Source organism: Arachis stenosperma, chromosome 8 (genome assembly GCF_014773155.1).
Source record: "Arachis stenosperma cultivar V10309 chromosome 8, arast.V10309.gnm1.PFL2, whole genome shotgun sequence".
NCBI classification, from domain to species: Eukaryota; Viridiplantae; Streptophyta; class Magnoliopsida; order Fabales; family Fabaceae; genus Arachis; species Arachis stenosperma.
The window spans coordinates 27,593,403-27,619,765 of NC_080384.1; the positions used below are offsets into that span (position 1 = coordinate 27,593,403).

The window sequence follows — 26,363 nt, forward strand, 5'->3', positions numbered from 1 at the left end:
AAGAGTCTTGTAATATAATAAGCACACAAAATTTCTTTCCCTCCTCAAAAAAAAAAAAAAACACCAAATTGATCCTTAACAATATTTGTATCGAATAAATTAATCTCTAATAAAAATATTTAACAAATCAATCATTAAGCAGAGATCAATTTGTTAAATTTTTGCTAAAAACTAATTTATCCAAAGGGACCAATTTAGAGTATTACTAAAAAAGATAAATAACAACAAAAGCATACAAGAGTTTCTGCTCTAGACTAGAGTGTAACTTTCAAAAATGTTTGCGGGATCTCCATTCTTAAATTACGATGAAAAGCATCAGACACTGCATGCACCACTAAGAAAAGGGACCGAAATTCCTTCAATTACTCATAAAACGGGTAAATAGTTTCACCATGTGTCCCTCGAAAGCGACATAACTAGTTAACTGTTAACTACCTCCTCTAACCTGCATGCGAAAATATAATAATAAAAAAAATATTAATTAATAATTGGGTAGTCATTAGGATAACAAGTGGGAGGGAGAGAGTGAGGCACCTTTTCAGAAAACAGTTAGCTGCAGATCCTCCAATTCAGGGTCCACTTTGACTTCATTTTCCAGCGAGAGAGGAGCATCAAGCTCAGGAGGTGTCTGTAATAATAATAATAATAATAATAATAATAATAATAATAATAATAATAATGTAAAAAAAAAACAGTCAAAATTTATTATTTTTTGTTTTATTTAATGTACTTTATAATAAATAAATATTATATAAAATATTGTTTAGACTGATTATTTTTTAACATGATAGCATTACCATAATAATAATAATAATAATAATAATAATAATAATAATAATAATAATAATAATAAATATTTTACTAATCAAAATAGTAATTAATTAATTAGGTTTAGTGTATGTGTTACCATGCAGCGGACTAATGCCCAATTAACAGATTTAAAGAATGGATGACGCTTAATTTCATTTGCTCCTTCTTGTGAACCCAATCTATCTTTTGGATCTCTTTGCAACAACCAATAAATTAGCTGCTTTCCCTGGAGACTTACCTGCATTAAGAGTAGTTTTAGCATATTAAAACATCATTATCAATTACTTATTGAATTTGACATAAACTAGCAAGGATCGGCTTGGAGGATTTCATCAAATGTAATTAGAAGAAAAAACTCACTGGTTTGCTTTTGGGAAATTTAAGATCCTTGTGTAGAATATTTGCAAATGTTTTTTGCCTTGTCTTTCCCCTGAATGGTGTATACCCATAAAGCATTTCATATAGAAGAACACCTGAAAAGAATAACGCAACTTAGTTAATGTCAATTAAACACAACGTGTTAAGTAGTGTTAACATTATCTTACATGCAATATATAAGTTCAAGATTTTATTTATTTATTTAGCATTTGAATTGCCTATTGATAACTTTTTTTAATCTATAATAATGTCCAAAGCATAAAACGGGATGTGTATAGATAAATTGAAAATAAATAAAGGCCAAAACAAAAGGTGACATAGGAACAGGATTAAACACAATAATAACAAAGCCAATTATGGATGCTAACTTGTGCTTAAAATCTTAGGTATGAAAATTAAAAATTACCAAGAGCCCACCAATCCACAGCACTAGTGTGGCCTGAACCAGATATAATTTCCTGCACAAGTGTAACTGTCAATATCCAGAATAGAAAAAGAGAAAAATATTTTATTCTCATTAGAATATGTCAAGAAATAACAAACCGGAGCTATGTACTCTTCTGTGCCAACAAAAGAATTTGATGCCCTCATGGGTTCAGCCATAAACACCGGAACCTGTTGACCTCTTTGTTGTTTTTTCTTCTTTTTCTTCTTGTCATCCGTGGCTGGTAGAAGCAGCTGCAACAAGTATAAATAAACAAAATTGTTATCAGTGGTTGAGTTATAAGTATTGCTTATAATAATTAAAAACTACTACATTATATGAAGTTTCATCTCAGAGATACCTGTGGCTTGCAAGATGTTAAACATGACAAATCAAAATCTGTTAGAGCCACATGTCCATTGCTCTGGATTAACACATTTTCTGGCTTCAAATCCCGATATATTATTCCTGCAAATTTTCATAAAGGATGTCAAATTCACTTAAGACATACATCAGAAAATTTTGTAGGCAATACTTCTTCCCAAGTACAAAATGTTGTGATAACAAAGCAGCATCCTTTGATCAGTTATTGCAGCTTGTAAACTTCATACCGGATTTAGAGAAACATTTTGTCAGTCTTATACTTCCTAAGTTGTATTTCATGGGTTAATAATTAAAATTGTTAGGCCATACGAATGACTAATAACCTACCTTGACAATGAAGATACTCCAATGCAACCACTACCTCAGCAGCATAAAATCTATGAATATTGAGAACTTAATGTCAGTTAGAGAAAGTAGGAGCCATGTGCATGCAGTAGCATAATATTATTATACCTGGCAGCCTCTTCCTTAAGAACTTTTGTTGGCTGTCGATCAAGAAGCAGGAACAGTTCTCCACCAGGGCAGTAATCAGTTATCAAACAAACATGTGATTTGGTCTGCAAATCAATCAAGTTCCAATGATTTTGACAAATTCATTATATATAGTTGAGGACTACTATGTTTTTCTAATTTGAAAATGATATGTGAGCATCAAACCTGAAAGGAAGCATATAGTGCAGGTAGAAAAGGATGGTCCAACATGTCAAGGATTTCTCTCTCTGTGCAAGCTCTATGCACCTGCAGAAAGTGTAGAAACATGAAAGATCTTGATAACTGGAACCAGATATGTGGGATATGACAGAATAGACCCAAAACATAACAAAAAAGAAAGAAACAATTGTGTGCTTCATAATCATATTGAGAACCTTGTTACGATTGAGCATAACACCCTTATCCATAGCCTTCATGGCAAAATGGTGACCAGTTCCACATAGCTCCACTAGATGCACACTGCAAACCAGTAGTAATATACCATAATGTTACTACCACATAAGCTTGATATGAAAAAAAATAAAAGCCTAGTTTTAAAAGAATATATAGAAGTTCTAATTAGTTTTTAAAATATCAAGCTCTCTTGAATTGTTCGCTATGGGTAGAGGAAAATTCACCTATAAGGTTCTCATCTATGTTGGAAATGTGAAAGAGAAATAGGGAAGAACAAATTAAAACCTGCCAGTATCTCCTGATCCCAAAGGTTTAACTGGCCTAAAGTGCTTTAAGCCTATCTGTTCTCCACTGTCCAGGATCTGCAAAACCAAGGTTACATGAACAAGAGGAAAATGGTTTATTCAACAACTTTCAAACGAAGCAATGAATATAATAAAAAAGTAATACCTTCTTGATAGCTCTCCAAGCAGCATCTTCCTTCCTATGAGGTTTTGGCTGAACCACTTTTGAATGATTCATCCATAAATCGTCCGGTTTCTGGAGATTGTCAATAAGACCATGTCACAGATTGAAGCCAAAAGCTCTTTAAAAGACATTGGAACTCGGTAGCCAGTAGATATTACCATATTAGCATCCGGAAGTTCTCTTACTGCCTCATCAACATTTTCTGCAGTTTGTTTGACCTGAAAGTGGATGTCAAAAGAACTTGTTATACTCAGCATTCAGGAAATACTTATAACGAAAATGAATAGATATCAATATTATACGAGAAAATGGAAGTCACAATTCTTATGCTTTGAAGACTTCAATATTTGGCACAAGTTGAATATGTAATGATGTTAACAGAGTTTAATGATTTGAGACGCAGTATATGGTAAATTAATGAAGAACTTGAATAGAGTCCAAACCAGTTGTTCTCCTTCTTTTGCAGTATTTTCTGCGATGCAGTTGTGAAGAGGCTCCACATGTTGGCTACCGTCGAGTTGAACACCAATAAAATACTGTACTTCTCCCTGTTCAAACGAGTAAAAAAAAAAAAAGTGTTTATCCATCCAAAACAAAATTTCTGCGGTAAGATATTAGAAGAGCTAACTTCTTCACTCAATTATGATGTGTTATACCTTCTGGTCACGCATAGGTTGCAGATGGAACAAGTTCCAGAACTTTTTACCTGATGAGTTGAGCAGAAAAAGCTTCAATAGCAATAATAGGAATAATAACTGCAGCACTATTGTTTCCTTTTAATGAACTAAATAGTGCTAAGGGAAAAAACTGCTAACATTTCCTATCATTTTAGTAGTTTTCTGTGCAGAAACATTAGACTAGCTTACCTGTCTTTGTATAATTAATGAGTTGTACAGTAACTTCAGTTTGGTTGTCAATCGCTTGTCTAATTTTTTTCACAGTTGCTGGATCTGTTTCAGGTCCTTGAAGAAATCTGAATGACCAAGGAGTATCCAAGTTAAAGATAAATTTGACATAGATAATTTCCAGTTAAATCAACCTGTAGAATGAAATTTTATAATATTCTAAGATAAAATGCAGAGTTTTGTGGAAGTATGGCATATATATGAGGTGTGAACCAACAAAGTGTCAATATAATATTCATCTGCGTGTATGGACATTTAACTTGGAGCATATCATTAAAGAAAAGTATAGGTAGACAATAAAAATACTAAATAATATGAATAATAGATATATCGGATGTTCAATTTATTAGGTGTGCGGATGGTTATCCTAATATTAAAATTTAGATGGGTAATTTGAGGGTGTAGTGTATTTTTACTTTATTAGGCCAATTTTAGAGATCGTTGTTCACAAAAACCATTGTCTACCCTAGCAATATCCTATCATTAAATATTAATTAATAACGAAAAAGGCAAAATAAAAAAATTAGAACATACCTGCAATTTTTGCCCAAGATTTCTTCACGACTATATTCAGTAAGCTCTAAGAAGCTGTCAGAAGCAAATATCTGTAACAAAAAAAAATACAAAATTACAAAGCTTATCTTGTTCTTATATGTTCATATGAATTGAACAGGAGGTTAATATTCTCATCAGTAGTGTAATTAACAACAGTAATTAGTACATAAATTGAATATTACAATGGGATTGTCAGGGAGCCTAGGATCAGTGATGACAAAGTTTTTCTCAATACGTTCAAGTGTGGTGGCAAGATCAAGACCCTTCCTCTTCTCCCTTTGGATCTCTTTGCCCTCAAATTCAAAACTATCAGGCCTGTCATCATCATCCTCACTCTCTGAGCTCACTTCCTCAACACCTTCGTTATCTATGCTTTCTTCATTTGCCTGATTTTTCTTCATGAACCTGATGAAATAGTATAGAAACATGCATAACAGCATTACGATAAGATAACTAACTATGAAATAAGCATAATACAGATAAACTACCCCATGAAAGAACGGCGACGGGAGTTTTTCTGCTTCTTTTCAGGGAGCTCACTGATTTGCTGCAATGAAGTTAATCCATGTCCTCCTTCTCCTTGTGATTTGCGTCTAGCAGATGAAGCTACGCTCTCAGATTTTCTCCTTGATGTTTTCTCTGTTTTGTTCTCTGCCTCTTCTTGTTGATGACGGTCAGCGCCTACGGATGAATTTCTGATGAAGGGACGGCGGTTTGTTGATTCACTGAGTGCTCGAGGACGCTTTATGGCACTCACCAACTCCGATACTGAAGTTGTAGCATTCTCTTTTTGCCGTGCTGCATCAAATGTTTAATAACAAAAAGGAGTTAACGAAAAACAACTGAAGTTTAACTATTAATAAATATTAAATAAGGTAAGTTTCGATTTTTTTTTCTAACATTACCGCTGCATTATATATTTCATGCACAACAGCACAAGCATTAACTAAACAAGATGATCTCATCAAATTCTGTATATATTTCGCATGCTGAGTGATATATTGATATTACCTTCTTCTCCCTCCCGTTAGCAGTGTTAACTTTTTTTGTTATTTAACCAACTTTATTGTGATCACATACACATTTGACTAAGTTTCAAGCAATGAGAGACTTATTGTTGATTATTCATTCTGATCAAAGAATATAAAGTGGATAAGTGATATATTGATCTGAATCTGAAATGCAGAGAGCTGTTCTCAGTACCATCATATCGAATCAATGATTCAGGCAAGCCATTGGGACGTAACGCCTTCTCCTTGGCCCCCTCCGTGTGCTTGCTAACCTCCACTTGCATTCTAATAAAAACAACTGATTATCATTAAGAGAAATTTTAAGAATATTTTAAAGCTATGATGTTGTATAAGGACCCGTGGCTGGCTGCTACTGGCTCCCTTGTATTCCATCAAGCCCCACAGGCAATCAATGTTAAGGTTCGAATCTTTAGGCACTTGTGTATGATAACAATTAACAAGTCTCACAAATAAAAAATGTGGTCCGTTTGGCCCAACACATGAAAATAACTCACAAATCACATTCATCTTAAAAACATAGATCCTCAATGATGTTTTTTGTTAACGGGTTTTTAAGTTTAAACCACTGCTTTGTTTTATAATTAATAATGATCCCCCCCCCCTGGACGAAGTCAGTTCTTATTTTTATTTCTCAAAATTTTCAAACATTCCACATTTAATTACAAAAGGAATCAATAAATGTTATAAATGTCAAAAGGAATCTATAATCTATAATTTAACAAAAACAGCTAAACAAGTAAACATAGCCCTCGTGGCACTTGGCAGTTTCTAAATGGGAAGAAAATGATACATAGTATGGTCATTATCAAATTATTATCAAAATCCATGCAGCCACAATTTGGTCCCCACCCAGCCCTCTAATTAAAACAATGACAAAAAAGTCAAGAATAAAATGAATAAAAAACTAACTTTAAAGACAAAACTCAAAAAGAGGTAAAAAAGGAAACTATCTTTACCCGATGAATTTGATGACTTTGCCATCCTCGTCCTTGATGGGTGAAATAGTAAGAAGGTTCCAGAAGGGCGTCCCATCCTTCTTGTAATTCAGCAACCTTCCACAGTAACTCTTCCCAGCTTCCAATGCTTCCCTTATCCTTGACACGTCATCCGGATCCGTTTCCGCACCCTGTAAAAACCGACTGGACCCCACCCCGCCATTTAACATAAAAAATCGTTATAACCGTTTTCTACTAATTCTGTTATCATTTTACAGTTATGGTTGTTACTAGATACATACCAGTTTCTACCTATCACCTCCTTGGAGGTGTAACCAGTCATCTTGAAGAACCCGGCACTGGCGTAAAGGATCGGGTAATCGGCTTTGGTAGCATCAGAAACCACGAAAGTTTGTTGAAACGCCGAAAGGGCGTTCTTCAGGTCCTCCGAGACTCTCGGGATCCCGCGCGATTCCGCTTCCTCCGAGGAGTCGCCGGAGGTGCGAGCTGAGTTTTTCGAGTTCCTCCGGGACGAACCGCCGCCGTCGGAGTTTCGAACCGCCACTCCCTGAGGCTTCCCGGTCTCCGTGTCCGTTTTCAGTACTAATCCCCACTCTGCAGCTCTCTGCGCTGCCGCACCAGACTCCGAACTCGCCAGCGGAATGGGTTCCTTAAGTGCCATCCAGGAGGTGGCAGTGGTTGTTGTGGACGTGGCGGCAGTGGTGGTCAGCTCCTCCAAGGAGTTACTGCGTGGCAGCTGCTGCTCTGCCGCCCAGGTTTTCCATATAGGCTGAGGACGCGCCGCCGCCGGCGAGCCGGTAGGATTGCCCGCTGCGGATGCGGTGGAGTAGGAGGAGGCAGGGTTAAAGACTTCGAGGGAGCCACGTGGATCTCTGGGAAACGGTTTGAGTGGTGATTTCTTCGGTGATTTCCCTGCTGACTGCTCCATCGCCACCTCCTTCTCTCTCTCTCAATTGCACTTTGTAGAGTATTTACAGTACAAGCTTTTTTAGTAATAGTAAGTCACAACTTTATGCTAAGCTTTTTTAAACAAGTTCAATGAATAAATATTAACATAAGTTTACCCGAATATATACGTATCATCATATATGTGAATTGAATACTGATATTAGGGGAGAAGAGAAAGAGAGAGAGAGAGAAGAAGGGGGAAGAAGGGGGGGGGGGGGGGGGGGGGGGGCACAGCTAGTGGGGTATATTAGATTTTAGTTAGTAATTGTAATGGGGACTTTCGAGAGTGATGGTGTTACGTGAAACAAATGAAGATTGGGACTTGTACAGCGAATGCCACACTGATCTGTCTAGGGTTTGTTTCGTCATTTCAATATTTGTGTTCAAGTCCTATGTCTATGTGGTTGGATCAATGCAAAGGAGCTTCTCTGACTGCCTCACATTTTTCAGGGATAGTTTTGTCATCAGATTTTGAGATGAGTTCAAATTATTGGATGGGGGTGGACAAGAGTTCTAGTTGGGGACCTTAGGGAGACATGGCTTTAATATTTAACTGTGTGTTAATTATGGCAAAAAGCAACACATATCTGCAAGCTGTCAAGAAATTAATCCAAATGAAATAGCAACAAGAAATTAATATGTGATCAAGAATGTTCCTGACACACAAAGCTAAGCATGGACAAGAATGGTCAGATAATTGCAAGTAGTTAACCTCCAAGTTCTTAAAATCTCCTATATAGTTAAGTTCTAAATGACAGGATTTCATATATGTAATTGAAAATGTGATCACAGTAGTTTAAAGCAATGCAAGACGACAATACAAGAAAAAACAATACCTGAATACTCTGAGTTGTGATGTTCTGATGGATCAGGAAGAATTATGAAAGTGATAGGTGGTGGTTACTGTGCTGATCAATTAGATAGTTCTGCGTCACTAGTATTCATAAGAAGCAAAGACACATGATGAAATGTTATAAAAGTTGGTATTATACTATTATAGAAGTGGGGTTTAATTTTAACGACAAGAGAAGAAATAAAGAGGAAGAAGGAAGCAAAATACAAAAGAAGGGGAAGAATAATTACAATTATCATTATCAAAAAAGAAGGCTGGCTTCTCATCTCATTACATGGATCCTTCAATTGTCCCCATAAACATTCCTCACTCTCATGTCCTGGAATGATTAGGACACTAAGATCTTCATTTCATAAACTTTTTCAATGATATATATCCCTAAAGTAGCCTAATAAACCTCCTTTCTCCCTACCTGTTGAGCACTACTATATCTTCTATAATATCCTTTTTTTTTCACCTTCAAATCATTTCTTGTCAATGACAGTCTGGAGTAGGGTTGGCACTTTGGTTAAGTATGAAAAGCTCAGAGAATACATACATAGAGAGGTAGTGTTGTTATAATCTTCTTCAATGGGCACGTTGATCTTGTTGCATTCTCTACCGACCGGTGGTTATGAGGGTAATGACTTTTGTGTCTGGATTACTAGAATTATTCATATATATATATGGCGCAAGGACAGAAGTAGAAAGAGACAATAACCTTAGATTGAGTGTCCAATATACACACATATAGTAGTACTAGTATTAGTATCTACTATATACTATGGTTTTTGGGAACAGATATTATATATTTCGCATTAATATATATATCTACTTATCTACCAAAGAATTGAACTATTTGAGGTTGGAAAATTAACCCCCACTACTATTGCATCCACACCTAAAAGCAAATGGAGATTGGAGATAGATAACAGAAAGAGAAAAATAAAGCATGGCCACAAAGACAAGCACGGAAAGTGTGCACGTGACAACCATGTTTGATTGATGCATGAATAATGACCACAGCCACATATTGTCGTCAATGTTGTAGGGATTAGGCCTACAATTTAATTTTAATTTTATTTTCATTAAGAGATATGCAATTCTTGAGTTTGACGTTCCCCTAATTGCATCTTTAATTCCTTGTTTCAGATTATTATTTGCAAATGGGGCCGAATAATTCTACATTCTCAATGCTGTCTTCTTTTATTTTATTTATTGTGCTGTCTTTTTTTATATTGGCTTAAAACAATAAATTTTACGGTATATTTATTTTTTATATTAAAATAATAGATTTTATAATGCTTTTTACTTTAGTGTTTAAATTGTCTAAATTATTTTTAAGATAAAAAATCAAATATTTAAAATTTATTAAATATTAATTAGTTACCTATTTTAAAAAATTAGACACCATTTGTAAGACATTATAGCAATCACTACTATAAATAGGCAAAAGCTATAACAATGAAAATATCTCAAGACCATATATATAGGGAATACTAAGGTATATTATATGTGAATGAAGATGAAACTAAACCTCATCATAGAGAGATCAAAATAGATCATAGAAGCATTATCATGAGAAGCATATTGGAAAGAAGTTCAAAGAGATGGCGATGTATTGTGAGAGGATGACCATAGATAGAAGCCAAGCCACAAGGGCCCATAACCATGTGAAGTGCTTTTTGGACAAAAATCATATCATAGATCATATATCATGTTAATCACTTTCATTTGCACCAAGAATTCAACTCAGCCAGTGTGCCGCTACTTGTTGCTATTCCTAATGCTACCTAGAGTCGTAGACAAAGACTATACCTAGATACAAAGATAACTCCGAAACCTTTTACCAGCTTCTTCTCTCAAATTTGCATGGGAATCATGGGTTCTCATGGGTTAATTGTGTATGTTGCTATGTTACATCCTTATCATTCACTACATATATCATCTCATCCTCTATGTACTCTTGCAAATTATCGATCTTCAGGGAACAATATAGATATTCACGTTATTATTAATATATTATCGTTATTCTTATCCATATTTAGGTAGTGGCCCATCACCCATGATCAATTCCATCCATAATGTGACCAACCATAAAAAACAAAAATACAAGAGACCATCCATGTTGGGCAAATGCTAGTGGGATATCTACAACACTGATTACATTTTGTTTCTTATATGATGGGAAATCAACCACTAATCCGTAATTATCATTTAAAATTTGGAGTCTACTAGGATTTGAAGGAGACTGGGTGTAGGAATGTAGGGCTCATGGATTATGATCAAACAAGTACTCTGATTGTCGTTCTTCTATAGGCCTCTATATTTGTGGGCAAAAGCTGTGCTACCAAAATGGCCCAATTATAAAGTGGGTTTAAAGTAAAACAACTCCCTTTTCAAAAACCCAATGTAGTACACCAAAAACCACCGATGTAGGCACGACCAGAAAAGAAATCAATGTAAGGGAAAAACCATATAAACCCAATCCAGTCTGTGTCTTAAAAGGAAGGATAGGACGATTTTTGTCTAAAAAAATACTTTGACCTTTTTTTTATTTTACGACAATATGATTTATTTATTAAAAATTCATTAAATAGTGTAATTATTTTTGTAAGAGATTTTATTTATATTTTGTCAAAGTTTTTCTCCACTTAATTAGTAAACAATTTTTTAAAAATAAATTTATTAATAGTTTGTGGAAGTGTAAAATACTTACAAATTATAAATAAAATTTCTATAAAATTAATTTTTTGTTATTATTTAATAGATTTTTTAATCTTAATTTTTTAACAGAAGAATCGTATTGTCCTAAAATAAAAAGTTTGAGTGTCGAAATATTTTTTTTGGAAAAATATAGATAGACAATGAGAATACTAAATAATGTGAACAATGAATGTGTCACATGTTTAATTCAATAGGTATTGTCATGTGGGTAACCTGAGATAGGTGGATTGGGCTTAAGGGATTGGCCCAAACGCCAGTAGAAGGTGGCTTCTGACTTGCTGCGCGTCTAGGAGCCGCCGTCCAAGTTTGTGTACGCGAAAGAATGGGAGGTGGTACTTGCAAAGACACTCCGATGCCTAAGTCAGCAAGGGGGTAAGCATGTTTAGAATGTATTGGAACTTAGTTTTACCTGAGTATGTCAGTGTATTTATAGTGGTGATCCAATAACCACTGTTGGAGTAGTTCCACTTCTGAAGGTGGATAACCATCCCTTTATCTTAGGGTTGTTGGGATATTGCTTTTGGAAGTGGATGAGAGATTTTAGGGGAAGTTACTTACTTGAATAAGTGTTATCTGCTAGCTCATGTTGAGCCCGACCTCTTTGGGAAGGAGCTTATGTCGAGCCCGACCTCTTTTGCGGAGGTCGGGTAAGTTGTGAAGGCCAGTCTTTGGTTGGCCTTTTTGTCTTACTTGGACCTAGACCATAGTAATGGGCCAGGGTATGAACAGTGTCCATACTCGAGTCCATTCTCTTTGCTATGAGTTGGATTCGAGTATTAATTGAATTCAGGTTCGTCAAAGTCGGGTAATCGACGTGATTTTAGCTTGAAATCGACGTGATTTTGAACTTTTCAACCGTCGCGTCTAATCAAACGTCGCGTCCGTTTGGTGTTTTGCATTTACACGTGGGGCAGTTACATTGGTAACGACGCGTTTCTTTAATGATCGCGTCATTTTACCATTGTGCCCCTGGTATGTTATAAATACTTTTCCCTATTCTTTCGTCTTCGAAGTTTCTTGCCTGCATTCTCATTTTTTCTTATTCAAAGAATCTCTTTAGCCTTCCGTCTTGGGGTGCTTCGTTGCTGTCCACTGCTGCGACTACTTCTCCTTGGTTCTACAGAGAAAGGTTAGTCTTTCTTTTACCTTCTTCAGTCATTTGTGTAGTGCTTTGTCTCTATTCGATGTGCTTTTACGTTTTAGGAGATTTTCATGCTTTTACTATTTCTTTGTTTGCAACGTGAGGCGTTAGTATTTTCGCAAGTTTGTTAGATGTCGCTGTTGTCGGTCTGGTAGTTCTTTTTCTTATTTTGCTTTTGGAGAAAAACTGTTTTGTCTTTGGGACCCCTATTTTTTATGATTTATTTTTTTGTAGGTCTTATCGCCTTTATACCTACTTCCTTTTTGTTGGAAAAAATGCCTTCCCGTATCCCTGAGACCCTTTCGAGATGGGTAGATAATTCTATGCTTGATGAGAAGTCTTTAGTAGACACCGATTTTCTTACCGAACTTTGCACCCATCATAGGATTTGTAGTTTTGAGGCTGACGAGGCTAAATACGAGTTGGTGGCCCCGGATCCGGAAGACCAGGTTTGTTATGGGAGGGTTGCTGACTCTGACCTTCACTTTTTCTTTATGTATGATTGCCTTTTTACCCTCCTGGGGGTTTCCTTCCCCTTTTCTGATTTTTGAAATGGAGGTATTATCACACTACCGAGTTGCTCCTACCTAGCTCCACCCCAACTCTTGGGGTTTCATGAAAATCTACCAACTCGTCAGCCAAGAGCTGGACTTCCCAACTTCTTTAAAGATCTTTTTTTATCTTTTTCACCTGACAAAGCCATTTAGTGCTCTGAATAATAAGCAACAGTTGGTGTCTTTCCGGGCCATCCAAGGTCGGAAAGTTTTTTCTATCTTTGACGAATCCTTCCACGACTTCAAAATTTTTTCCTTCAAAGTACGAGTTGTAGAGGCCGCCATCCCTTTTTCCTAGATAAGAACAATTATCCTTGATTTCCTCTATACTGGTCGAAGGTCTTCCCTGTTGAAAAGTATGGCCTGTATGATTTGGACGAGGTTGAGGAGGCCATTGTGGGGTTTTTCTGAGAGGCTTGGAAGAGAGCTCCCAATCTGGATACTAAGAAATTTTTCCTTGGTCCTCCGAGTTTTGTTCATTCTGATCTAGGTAGTTTTGATTTCTTTGGTAGTTGTTACTGAAGAATTCCTACTTGTGATGTTTTCCGATTTGTAAACTGATTGCTTTTTTTATTTCTTCCTTTCAGAAATGGTGAAGAGTGGATCCAGTGCTGCCTATCAGAAAGTTCAGGAGGCCAAGAGGAAGGCTTGGGCCCGAGCTGATGCAGCTAAGGTCCGAGCTACTGACGTTCCTCCTCCTCTTCCTCCTCCTCCTCCTCCTCCTCATGACTTAGGAACCTGCCTCGCCCAATCTTGGTAACTTTTGCCTCTGCTTCTCCTCTTCCTCCTCCTGTCCCCACAGTTCGACCTCCTTCCGAACCCGAGAAAAAGAAACGTAAGACCTCGGAGACTGGTTCTTGTTCTTCTGGGGAGGCCAACTTCGATGGTCCAAAGTTCGTTCGGAAGCACATCTTTCCTCATAGCCAGATCGCTGTGGATGATACTTCCCTTCGAAATCATCTTCAAATTTTGGTTCAGGGGAGTGTTCGGACTGCTGGAGTTTGCACTGCTCTTCTTGATATATTGGACAATGTAAGAACTGGAGTTTTTCACGTAAAACCGTTTTAATAAAATAATTTTAGTGCCTAGAATAGATTCAAAATTCAGAAGTTTTAATTTGCAAATATAAAGGTGAAATTTGGTTTCAATAAATTTTTCTGAGTTGGAAAATATATATTTTTCGAGAATTTTTTGTAAAAATGCGTACTGGCACTTAAGTTGGCAGTACCGGCTCTAGTCTGTCCAGTACCGCGTATTTTGGAAAATAAGGTTTTGAAAGTTGATTTATTGTTTTAAAAGGATAAAAATAATTTAGATTGAAAACCGGGCACTAATCTTAAAGGTTTTGACCCAAAGTGGGCCAAACGGACCAAAAATGCTAACGGGTTAGATCGGGCCCAAGGCCCAACTTATATAAACCCATTAATGAGCATTTCATCTCATTTGATGCAAAAAGAGAGAGAGGGGCGCGGTTTGAGAGAAGAGAGGAGAATGGGTGGTGTTACTATTCACATCCACTTTGCGGGAGCCATAACTTGAGCTACGGAGCTCCAATTGAAGAGCCGTTTGTGACCACGAAAAGTTCTTGTCGAGCTCTTTTATTCTATCTAAGCAAACCTGGTAAGAAATTGCGTCTCAATCCCCAGTTTCCAGCCCTAGAATTCTGTGTTTTTGGGGTTATGGTTTTGAGTAGATTTTGTGATTTTGCTTGTTTAGGTGATCTCTAGTAGCGGATAATTATTGAATTTTATCCCTAATCTCGTTGGTTAAGGTAAAATTTTACTAAATCCTTGTGTTTAGTTATTTTGTGTATCTTAGGTTTTGATTTTGGTATATATACAATGTTAGTGTGAGCTTTGGTGGCTTGTTGGTGAGTTAAAAGCTTGTTGGTTTCCAATCTTGTTGTGGTGTGCTTTTTGGGGAGCAGCCAAGGTATGGTTTCAGTCTCCTCTATGTAATATGTAATATCCATAGACAGTTAAGCTAGTTGACCTTAAGATAGGTTGAAAGATGTGATTGTATGAATAATTGTATATAAATGTATGCTTGATGATGGATTGGATGTAAGATGAATGAGTTAGAATGTGATGATACATATATTGTTAGATGATGATTATTGATGAGTTGTGTTGATGGATGTTGATAATGATATTGATTGTTAGTGATTGTGGTTGAGGATGAATGTTGAGAATTATTATAATTGTTTAGAGTTAGTGGTATTGTTGATGATTGATGATGAGTTGTGGAAATGTTATTGGTGAATGAGGAGAATTGTGAGTCCTTGTGATGATTTTTGGATGATGTTGAATAAGGATTGTGATGTGTGATGATATATGTTGATGAATATCTTGAATTTTGAATCTTGTGGTTGATGTTATGTTAAGGTTGGTGGGTTATTGATGGAGTGTGGGATTGAAGTTTGGTGACTTTTATGATAATGATAGGTGGTAAGTGAAGTATTTATGTATGAAGAAATTATTGATGTTGTTAGTGTTGTTAAATAATGTTGTTGGTTGTATGATGTATGATGAATTTGGATGAGTAATATTGTTGATTATTGAATTTAGAGTTGGAATGAGGTGAGCATTAAATGGTTTAATGACTAAAAGGTTGTGTGATTGATAAAATGGTTAAAGGAGTTTTTGGTAGGAATTTGGGCTGTTTTGGTAGGGTTGAAATGTTATTGAGTTGGTTTTGGAATGAGAGTTGGTTAAAAATTTGGACTTTTAAGGTTTTGGTAAAAATTGGTTTTTAGTTAACTTTGATAGGTCATAACTTGTGCCTCAGTTTTTAAAAGTTGTTGAAAATTGTTTATAATTAAATTTCATTGAAAAATCTTTAAATTGATATAAAGTTTGTAAAATTTAAATTTTTGTAGAGGAAGTTATGATCATTCAAAGTTTGGTGTCAAAATCTGAAATTCTGCAAAGTTGCAGAATTTTATGATTTCTGGTATGTGCGCACGCATAGCCTTGTGCGTACGTATGCACAGCCTTGTGCGTACGTACGCACAGGGAAAGGCTTGTTGTTGAGAGCGCTAGCACGACCTGTGCGCGCACATACCCAATGAAGTTTTACAACCTGTGTGCACGCACACGTTGGAAGGTGCACTCTGTTGAGGGCGTTCGCACGCCTTGTGCGAGTGAATAGAGTTAGAAAATTTTACACTTGTGCGTACGCACACTTTTTGAAAATTTCTTGGGCTTGCGCACGCACCCTGTTTCTCAACTAAAACTTTGTTTTAAACTATTTCACCTTCCCAACAAGTTTGTATACTTCTGTGACACCTAATTAAGATTCTTGGACTTACTTTCGGGCATTAAAACATGAGAAATGTCCTAGGAGGTTTAGTTTGGTGTTATTTTGAAACGTTAGAGAACGGAGGCCTAGGTTTCTGGTGTACTGAAGATGGGTTTGGTGGAGTACGAAAGAAGAATGGTATATGAATTGAGAAATTGACGAACTAGTGAGTTCGGAATGGAAAGTTATGAATTCATGATGGTTGTGATGAGTTGAAAACTTGGAAATGAATGATTATAGTTGATGAAATGAGTATGAGTGGAAGTGTGCTATGAAGAGTGGCCTCTGAGATTGAATACATGATTATGAGATGCATTGTTATCCGTCGTATGGGCTGTGGCAGTCTCCCGCCTACGTTCGGATGTGAGGCTTGAAGCTGGGATTCTCACTCATGTTTATCGCTCAAGAGGAATGTGGTAGGGCACTCTCCCTCAGAATGTTTTCCCTCTGAAAGGAGAAGGTGGTAGGGCACTCATTCCTCGGAATTTTTCCTCCTGAGCATGAGTTTCTCTCTGGTTGCAAGGTGGTAGGGCACTAACCCACGGAATCATGCGCCATCCAGAGGATGGTGATAGGGCACTCTCCCTCGGAACGTTTCCCTCTGAAAGGATAAGGTAGTAGGACACTTATCCCTCGGAATTATTCCTCCTGAGTATGCACAACAGAGAGACTAATCCGGGAGTTGCTGTCCGGATTTTCTGTCGGGTTTGGCACAATAACCGACATGTGATATCATAGTCAATAGGACAGAGATTCATCATGTGCATCTTCTATATGTTTGCTTGCCTTGATTACTTGAGTTTGCCTAATTGTATAATATGCCTACTTTCTTCTTGAATTACTTGTATATACATGAATACTACCTGTATTTTCCTTGCTTGCATTATCTGTGTTTGTTTGGTGATGAGGAGGTTAGGTAGGCGGTGGCGATGGAATTGCACGGAGGCTAGGCTGGTGAAGGCTGTGGGACAGCGATGACTAGTTTTAGTTAGACACTCCCTAGGTTTAGATACCCTTGTTTATTATTTACGGTTTAAGTTATTTATGTTCGTTAAGCTTGAATATCTATTTGGTATGAAGCTCTAGGATTGCCTCTGGCATCCCGGGGTCTTACATCTTACATTATTAGGTACTGTTACCATACTGAGAACTTCCGGTTCTCATTCCATACGTTGTTGTTATTTTTCAGATGCAGGTTGTAACCCATCTCAATGAGTTGCTTGATGGTAGTAGAGCAGAGGACCATATTCTATTTTGTTGTCATTTTGGTTATTTTGATTAGTACTCTCACTTTTGTATTTACTTTTGCCTTAGAGGCTTACTTTGAGAGTGATATTCTGTATTAGATGTTTACTTTCAAAACTCTGTATGTCAGTATTCCACTAGTCGGCCTAAACTTCGCAGGCTATGGCTAGTAAATTATGATTATTATACTCTTATATTTTGTTATCTTGTACCTTTATCTTGTGCCTTAAGTTTGTAGCTTCGTGTGAACGTTTGTGCTTTGTAATTCCGTATTTGAGCTTATTTTCTTTATCGGGTCTCTAGAATTATTATTCTTTCTATATATATATTTATGTATGAACCTTAGAATTGTCGTAACCCTTGATTAACCTTTGCCTTACGACATGAGGTACGGCTTAGGGTAATTAGGGTGTTACAGACAAAACTGCGACTTTGTCCTTTTGGATTGAAAATCGCATAAGAAACTTACGTGAGAGGTTGTCGAAGCTGGTGACCAACCTTGGGGGGAGGCTATCGAACCACTTCATCGCTGTCTTTGTCAGAGTTGTCAGAAATGCTTTGCAGCAGATAGCATCAGAGGCGTCGACTAAGTACATCCGACTTTTGATGTTGCTCAAATGATGCTTTGGGTTAGTGGTCCCGCGTCATACAGATCCATGTCATAGCTTTTGAAGTTCCTTAGAACTTTCGGCCTCATGATGTCTTCATTGAATGGGTCTTCTCCCCCTCAAAGAGGAATCTTCTCGGTCGCTTCGAGAGCTCTTACCTCGGAGATCGGATTCTAATCTCAAGAGCTTTTCTTCAAGCTCTTTTCGTCGCTCAACCTCTCTCCTCAGGTTTTTCTCCGCTTCTCGCTGTAGTTCTAGTTTTTGTTCGAGCTGTTCTAGCTGTCCTTGGTGGCCGTGAAGCAGCCCCATGAGGTCGGTGGCGTGAGGTTGCCCCCCTTTTTCTGGTTCGTGCATTTCAGAAGGGATTCCCTTTGGGTCTTTCACCCCTGAGGAGCCTTCTCTGTGCTGATTAGCCGCTCCTTACAGAGTGATTATAGCTCTGTCATTTTTACCTGTGTCTTGGTGTTCTTGCTCAGATTCAGATGCGGTGTTTTCGTCCTCGTTCAGGTCGTCCACCATCACGCGTTGATCTCCCAGGTCCCCGACAACGACGCCAATGTTACATGGGTAACTTGAGATAGGTGGATTGGGTTTAAAGGATTGGCCCAAACGCCAATAGAAGGTGGCTTTCAACTTGCTGCGCGTCTAGGAGCCGCCGTCCAAATTTGTGTACGCAAAAGAATGGGAGGTGGTACCTGCAAAGACACTCCAATGCCTAAGTTAGCAAGGGGGTAAGCAAGTTTAGAATGTATTGGAACTTAGTTTTACCTGAGTATGTCAGTGTATTTATAATGGCGATTCAATAACCACTTTTGGAGTAGTTTCACTTCTGAAGGTGGATAACCGTCCCTTTATCTTAGGGTTGTTTGGATATTGCTTCTGGAAGTGGATGAGAGATTTTAGGGGCAGTTACTTATTTGAATAAGTGTTATCTGCCAGCTCATGTTGAGCCTGACCTCTTTGGGGAGGAGCCTATGTCGAGCCTGACCTCTTTTAAAGAGGTCGGGTAAGTTGTGAAGGCCAGTCTTTGGTTGGCCTTTTTGTCTTACTTAGGCCTGGACCATAGTATTGGGTCAGGGTATGAACAGGTATGTAGATGATTATGTTCATTTTTTTTAATTGGATGATTATTCTTTTGATTCGATTTACTCATGCACAGTTAACAATGGTTGGATATTTAATTCACTAGGTGTGCAGATGGTTAGCATAATGTTAAGTTTTAGAAGGTAATTTGGAAGTTGAGTTTTTTTTTTTATTTTATTGGATCAATTCTAGAGCTAATTGTTCACATTGTTTACAAAAATCATTGACTACCTAACAAAATCTTTTTTTTTTTACACTTATTCTTCTAGAATATATATTAGGAGCGGGGTAGTAATTCTTTTGAATCTTTTCATGAAGGGGGTGGGGGGACAAATATTATGAAATGAACTCTAATTAAGATCGAAAGCTTAAAGTTTGAAATTAGTCTTCCAAACAATTAAACGAATATTAACGGAATGCTAATGTGAATAATCGGATGTAACATTAGATTTTATAAAACAACGGCTTTTTTGGTTTTAACACTCGAATAAATAGTCCAAAAATGTTTTTGTTTTAGCACTCAAATAATCTAAAAACAACATCATAAGTAGTATTTATTAATTTTTTTTCTTTTAAAGCAAGTGATCCGATATTATTTTTGGGCTATTTGAGTGTAAAATTAAAACTATATTATTGTACAAATTTCAATGTAAAATTTGACTATCTATATTTACATTCTATTAAAATTTGAAGGCCCAAAATTGTCTTGAAAACTCATGCGATTACAAAATTTAAAAACTAAATTAAAGTTAACCTATAAATTTAGGACCTAACTAAAAATGTAATATAGGAAAAAACTATATCTTTTTTGTAGTAATTCTTTTGATGAAACATGGGGACAAATATTATGAAATGAACTCTAATTAAGATTGAAAGCTTAAAGTTTGAAATTAGTCTTTCAAACAATTAAACGAATATTAACGGAATGTTGATGTGAACAATCGAATGCAACATTAGATTTTATAAAACGACGACACTTTTTGTTTTAACACTCAAATAATCCAAAAAAGTTTTTGTTTTAGCACTCAAATAATCTAAAAACATCATAAGTAGTATTTATTAAATTTTTTTCTTTTAAAACAAGTGATCCGATATTATTTTTGGACTATTTAAGTGTTAAAACTAAAATTATATTATTTTATAGATTTGAGCATAAAATTTGACTATTTATATTTATATTCCATTAATATTTGGAGACCCAAAATTATCTTAAAAATCCATGCAAATTATGTTTACAAAATTTAAAAACTAAATTAAGTTAACATATAAATTTAAAATTTGACTAAAAAAACGTAATGTAAGAAAAAAACCATATATTTTTTAGGCCAGTTATATGGTACAGATTTATACATACAGATGCAAGGATTTGTTGACAAGTGTGCAAGATATTGGATGCAGGAAACAGACTTGACAGAACTTTGATAACTTGTCTCCTTTGGTAGTTGAAAGGGGAGCCGGCTAATGGAATAAGCCAATAAAGAGCTAATGTTAGGGTGGTGGACTGGACCTTTGTTTTCGTTTTTTGTTTTTAGTCATCAGTGGTGGACTTATTTAATATAATTGGGCTTATACATCTTGTAAGCTTCTTCATTCTACTATGGATATTATCTTCTTCGTTTCTCTAGATCCACATCATAACAAAGAAGAAGAAGATCAAGAAGAAAACAACAACAACAACATCCAATTGCTATTGAGAAACGAAGAGATCTACATCCACTGCCACCAACACCAACACCAACACCAACACCAACAGAGGGTTCAAGATATGGCCTGATCATCAGCAACCAAGCGACTGCTCCCTCGGTTTGGGTCCATCTAGTGAGAGAAACACCACCACAAACCTAAACGACGACGTTTCGGTGTCTTTCTCTGATGAGTCGAACCGGATCGGGTTCACCGTGATCTGGTCTTCTTCGTCTGGATCGGGTCTAGGAAGCGGCACAAATTGCAGAGACTACGTTAACCAAGCCAAGAAAGACTGCCTCCACCTTCCTGCCGAACCTGCTGCCAAACCTGCTACCGAGGGTTTCAATGTTCTACTCCAACTCAACACAATGAGAAGTAGAGACGGTCCTTCAGCAGTCAGGTGCTGTTAAATTCATCACACTTTTTTTTCCCTTTTTTGTGTAGTATGATAGTTTATGGTTTTTTATTTTTATGTTGTATACAGGGATTCGATGCTGCGGAGTATGGAGGTTCAATACCTGGCGGAATAGACCTTTTCGGAATATAGATCATTCCGATGAGACATGGGTGACCGATTTGGCTAAGTGATGCTTGCAATTCTATAATGATCATATGATGGTTTTTGCTCTATTGAGTTTTACGCGTGTATGATTTAATTCTCCAACTTGTTTTTTGGTTAACTGATTATCCTTCCTTCTTTTCCTAGAGGGTTCTGCCAACTCCAAGAAAGGAAAGCGTGATAATACACTCATTCCAAAACAGTTTAATTTCTAGTTCTCAAATTCAGAAGACTAATACAATGACAAACTCGTCAGCTTCAAGTAATTACCACTCGGAAAGGAAAGAGACAGGCTTTTTTTGGTCCCGTCTTGTTTCTTTCAACACATTGAAAGGAAGGAGCATGTTGAAGTATGTCCAACATTTATGTTTTAGGCAAAGTCTTTGGTATAGATACCAAGGTAGTATCTACATGTGTAGATAATGGGTGGCAAGCTGTGGCGATGACATGTGGCATATGGAGGAGACAAAGTGATCAGGCTTGAACAGGAGTTGCAGGAAAAGCTGATGGGAGCACGTGAGGGAAGGGGTTTGGTTAGATGGGGTAATTAGGTGTTAAAACTGGTAATCACTTTTTGCTGATTAGGGGCCCAAGCCTTGTGGCCCGTTTGGTGTTGTTGGACAAAAAATTTTGATCTATTCTGAATCTGAAAAAAAAAAAGGGATCCAGGCAAACCTCAAGCCTCCCTCGTGACCCAACCCCCTAACCTTGTTCCATGAAACAATAGTTGATACACGTACAGGAGACAGCCGATTCAAGGAAACCCCGACGGTGATGACCTCCGCCCAGCCCTGCATGGTCGCCGAATGACAGAGATCGTCGGCGCCGACGCCGTCCAACCTCGCAACCACTGCAGCTTCTTTCTCCGTCCTCGCCGCCTAACCCAGATCCTCCATCGTCACCGCGTGACCCAGTAGGTCGGGAGGTCCTCGCCCGGTAATCATCTTTGCTGGCTTCTCGGCACGGACCCAGGTTAGTGGCTTATCGTCCTCATCTTCACTGAGGGTGTGGTCTTCTTCTTCGCTTTTGCCTTGCGTTTTTGTTCTGAAGTTGGGTTCTTGGATTCTTCTGCTTGGACCTTGGGTTGGGTCTTGGTTTGAAGATTGATTCCGGCTGTTATTTGCAATGTTAGTAGTGTGGAACTTTATATGTATGGTTGCTATGGGTGAAAACTCACTGTGTTAGGCGGAGTTTACACTGTGAGGTTGCTGATGGCAGAACCTTAGTCTTATGCCAATGGTGGAAATTTGTGTATTGTTGAATGCTATAAGCAGAATTTGAATGTATCTGAAGTGCCTGGATTATTGGATTTGAATGTCTCTGATTCATTGAGTATTGAGTTGTGTTTTTGATATGAAATTTGGGATAAAAGATAACTGACTTCTCGTGATTATGAAATTTGTGTTTTACCTCTAGTTTAATTTGGTTAATGTGATTTAATTGGGGTTTAGGGCAGGAACCGAAGAGGTATTTTTAATTGGATTTGGGAGGTGATTTTTGGTTGACTTTTGGTTTAATTTGGTAACATTGTTTATGATTGGGTTTATCTGGTTTTCATTGTCTTTGAAGTTGGTAATAGTGTGACTTCCCTTTGTTGCCGAATGATGGTTGTTCTCTCTTGCCTCTGTTTAGTAATGTTTATTGAAATTATGTACATGTTGAATGCATAGAGGTTAAGGCTGTTGTGGTTCTCTGTTTGTTAAATTGTTGTTGTGTACAGGCTAAGGCTGTGTATGAATATAGCAAGTTAAAAGTTTTTATTTAAAAAACCAAATATTACAACTTAATAGATGGAGTGCTATGGTGGGATGGGCAAGGCAAACGGTTTGTCTGCAGATGAAAGTGAAAACGAGATATGCGTTTCAAACAACAACGTTGTTGACGAGAATGACTTAAGAAAGGCTGAGTTGTTGTCGGATGAAGATGGTCGTGAATATGGTTACATGACTGGGTTGAGTGCAGAGGACATAATGAAAAAGGTGTTTCGAAGTGAAGAGCATGCATATGAGTTTTATGGTAGGTTAGGGAAATGCAACGGATTTGGGGTCCGTAAGGGAGATTATGCAAAGGATGAAGATGGGAGTGTAGTGAGAAGGAGGTTCTTCTGTAATCGGGCTGGCCTAAGGGATGGAAAACACTACAACAGGCTAGACAGGAAGAGATGCCATAGGCCTGAGACACGCACGAATTGCCAGGCCCTGATGTCTGTATACCTTGATAAGGGCAGCTCGGTTTGGAAGGTTCGGAAAGTAATCCTCGAGCATAACCACGAGTTGATACCGACGGGAATGGTTCATATGATCCGAAGTTTTCGAGTGATATCAGATTCTGCAAAGGCCCACATGGATGGAATGCATACGTATGGGTTTCCGACATCTAAGATATTGGGGTACATGGCTGGGATTGCGGGTGGTTATTCTTCTTTGGGTTTTACCAAGAAAGACGCATACAACTATATGGATCGGTCGAAGCGTGCAAAGGTGGTTGATGGAGACATGAACGCTGCTATAGTATACCTGGAAGGCAAGGCAGCTGCCGATCCCATGTCTATGGCCCGGTACAATTTGAATGAGGAAGGTATGTTGGGAAACATGTTCTGGGCAGATGGTCCTAGCAGGGTTGATTTTCAACACTTTGGAGACGTAGTTGCATTCGATTCGACGTATAAGAAGAACAAGTACAATAGACCCCTTGTCATATTCTTAGGTTCAAACAATCACAAGCAAACAACAATTTTTGGTTTCGGTTTGGTTTTAGATGAGACAATCGGTTCATACAAGTGGATGTTGGAGAACTTGTTAGAAGTCATGTGTGGGAAGCTGCCCTCTGTAGTCGTTACCGATGGAGATGAATCAATGATTGCTGCAGTTAGGGAGGTGTTGCCCCAGGCAACCCATAGGTTGTGTGCATGGCATCTGCAGAAGAATGTGACCTCGAACAGTAACGAGCAGATGTTCCGTGATGTCTTTGCGAAGTGGTTGTATGCTGACATGGAGGTTGAAGAGTTTGAGTGTGAATGGGCACAGGTTGCTGAACAGTTTGGGTTACTTAATAAGTATTGGGCGTTACAGCTGTATGAAAAGAGGAAGATGTGGGCAAATGCGTACTTGCGTCGCAAGTTTTGTGCTGGGTTTCGCACGACGTCTCGGTGTGAGGGAATAAATTCCCATCTAAAAAAATTTCTGTCGTCTAGGCACACTATTCTAGAGCTTGTGCAAAACCTGGAGCTACTAGTACGGGAGTACCGGAACAATGAGCTGGTTGCACAGTTCAGTTCAATTTACGGTGTTCCCGTTTTGACGACCCGTCTTGATCCGATCGAACATTTTGCTGCATCGGTGTACACGAAGGTCATATTCACGGAAGTGAAGAAGGAGATTGAGTCTATCTCGATCGTTAACTTCGTAAGCAAACGAAGGGTCTCAACAACCATGGTGTACACGGTTGAGGAGTATGGATTTCCCGGGCAGAATGTGGTGGCAATGTATGATCCAAAAAGAGGTAGGTTGGTATGTCGATGTGGATTTTGGGAGAAAGAAGGTTTTCCTTGCAGGCATATGTTTTTTGTCATGAAGCACGAGCACGTAAAAAGAATTCCCGAAAGCTTGATTTTGAGACGATGGAGGAAGGATGTGAAGACAGTCAACGAATACACTGAGAAGACGGGACTAGAGGATGAGCGGGGTTTCTTGTTGAGACATGGAGCCCTGCATGCCGCTTCGCAGTGGATGCTGTTCGTCGGATCAAAAAACGACGATTTGTATAAGAAATGCATGAGCGGGATCAGGCAGATCTGCTATGATCTAGAAGCCCGCAGCGGCAATGACACGATGGATAGGAGTCAGAATGCTGCCGGCGCTGTTCGGGATCCAAGCGTTGTGCGCACCAAAGGGGCACCCAGCACACGGGGACACAAAGGTAAAAAAAGAAAGTGCACGAGATGCAGGAAAACCGGGCACACAAAGCGGAGGTGCACGGAACCACAAAAAATGTCAACCTCGACACGATATAAACAATGTCCGAAGAAGGAAACGACAGTTAGCAAACTCGAGGTAAACACTTGGTTGCAAGCCCTATAGTCACTACTTAATTAGTTTTACCTCTTTAAGTAAGCAATTTTATATCAATTTTGTTGTCATGTAGGTTGGTTCTCCGCACTTTGACGTGCACGCTGATCAAGGCAAACGGTTAGAAGAGGGAGATCATTGTCGTAGTGAGCAAGATGGCGGAGCTAACGAGAAATGGGAGCATGTAATAGGCACGGCGCAAAGCCAAACCAGGAACATGCGCGGAGTGGGTAACACCGTCGACTGGAACATTGAGGTAATCGACTTGTGGCTTGTTAATCTCCCTTTTGATTGTTCCTGGTGTTCTGATTTCTCCATCCGCAGAACATGCTTTGTGGCGGATATTGTGTTTGGGAATTCCTTGATCTTTTATTTGATGGTGCTGTTTGTATTATGAGTTTACTGGTATGGAACTTGCAAAATAGCTGGATGTACTTGATTTTGTTATAGTCATCGTGCAGTGGAAGTAATTACTGTGATTCATTGATCTTGGGTGAGTTTGGATTAATGTCAGGTTCTTTGTTTTAGGTGTTGGAAATATTGCGCTTGTTACAAGATCGCTGTTGAAGGTATCGAGCACATGGTGTTCTTTGTATGGATGGACAAATGTTTTATACGTGACAAACCTTTTAAGGGTTCTGACTTTCCTTTGTTTGTATTCCGTTAATGTGGCTGATGCTCGGAATTGTGCAGCTGCTTCCAAGTTAGAATGAAAAGTAAATTATGGTGTTGTTATAGCTCAACATATTGGATGAAATACTATTGCAGTTGAGGGCATGTTGAAAGACAGCAGCATCTCTGTTTGTTAGGCACGCAA

The 26,363-nt window shown here is 38.0% G+C and overlaps 2 protein-coding genes across 4 annotated transcripts; one reads left to right on the forward strand and one right to left on the reverse strand.

Moving 5' to 3' along the window:
- Nucleotides 1–35: 35 nt before the first annotated feature.
- On the reverse strand, nt 36–9,336 carry LOC130944554 (phototropin-1). 3 transcript variants are annotated; one of them, XM_057872914.1, is made up of 26 exons: nt 9,010–9,336; nt 8,828–8,916; nt 8,581–8,678; nt 7,078–7,754; nt 6,797–6,979; nt 6,013–6,104; nt 5,298–5,607; nt 4,992–5,214; nt 4,789–4,859; nt 4,216–4,322; nt 4,006–4,055; nt 3,793–3,897; nt 3,508–3,567; nt 3,332–3,421; nt 3,167–3,243; nt 2,863–2,947; nt 2,654–2,734; nt 2,450–2,553; nt 2,324–2,373; nt 1,974–2,080; nt 1,732–1,866; nt 1,595–1,646; nt 1,171–1,283; nt 908–1,048; nt 535–628; nt 36–445 (listed from the first exon to the last, which is right to left on the reverse strand). In XM_057872914.1, exons 4-25 carry the CDS (start codon nt 7,722–7,724, stop codon nt 539–541), a joined length of 2,973 nt encoding a protein of 990 aa, XP_057728897.1. In that variant the 5' UTR covers nt 7,725–7,754; nt 8,581–8,678; nt 8,828–8,916; nt 9,010–9,336; the 3' UTR covers nt 36–445; nt 535–538. The 3 variants fall into 3 exon arrangements, with proteins under 3 accessions (XP_057728897.1, XP_057728899.1, XP_057728898.1); XM_057872916.1 differs by having other exon boundaries at nt 8,581–8,670; nt 8,828–9,336; XM_057872915.1 differs by lacking the exons at nt 8,581–8,678; nt 8,828–8,916; nt 9,010–9,336 and having other exon boundaries at nt 7,078–7,936.
- A 13,933-nt stretch (nt 9,337–23,269) lies between these two features.
- On the forward strand, nt 23,270–26,259 carry LOC130945702 (protein FAR1-RELATED SEQUENCE 5-like). Its single transcript, XM_057874410.1, has 4 exons — nt 23,270–25,531; nt 25,623–25,802; nt 25,871–25,977; nt 26,061–26,259. The coding sequence occupies exons 1-4, from the start codon at nt 23,270–23,272 to the stop codon at nt 26,257–26,259; spliced, it is 2,748 nt and encodes a 915-aa protein (XP_057730393.1).
- The last annotated feature ends 104 nt before the right edge of the window (nt 26,260–26,363 follow it).

Bases quoted from the DNA above. Each gene is read 5' to 3' on its own strand.
- LOC130944554 (XM_057872914.1), bottom strand. From the start codon at position 7,724: ATGGAGCAGTCAGCAGGGAAATCACCGAAGAAATCACCACTCAAACCG. The intron at 6,980-7,077 runs GTATGTATCTAG...GGTGGGGTCCAG, and splicing joins GAGGTGATAGGTAGAAACTG to TCGGTTTTTACAGGGTGCGG. The intron at 3,568-3,792 runs GTTTGGACTCTA...ATCCACTTTCAG, and splicing joins CAAAAGAAGGAGAACAACTG to GTCAAACAAACTGCAGAAAA.
- LOC130945702 (XM_057874410.1), top strand. From the start codon at position 23,270: ATGGAGTGCTATGGTGGGATGGGCAAGGCAAACGGTTTGTCTGCAGAT. The intron at 25,803-25,870 runs GTAATCGACTTG...CTCCATCCGCAG, and splicing joins CCGTCGACTGGAACATTGAG to AACATGCTTTGTGGCGGATA. The intron at 25,978-26,060 runs GTACTTGATTTT...GATTAATGTCAG, and splicing joins AACTTGCAAAATAGCTGGAT to GTTCTTTGTTTTAGGTGTTG.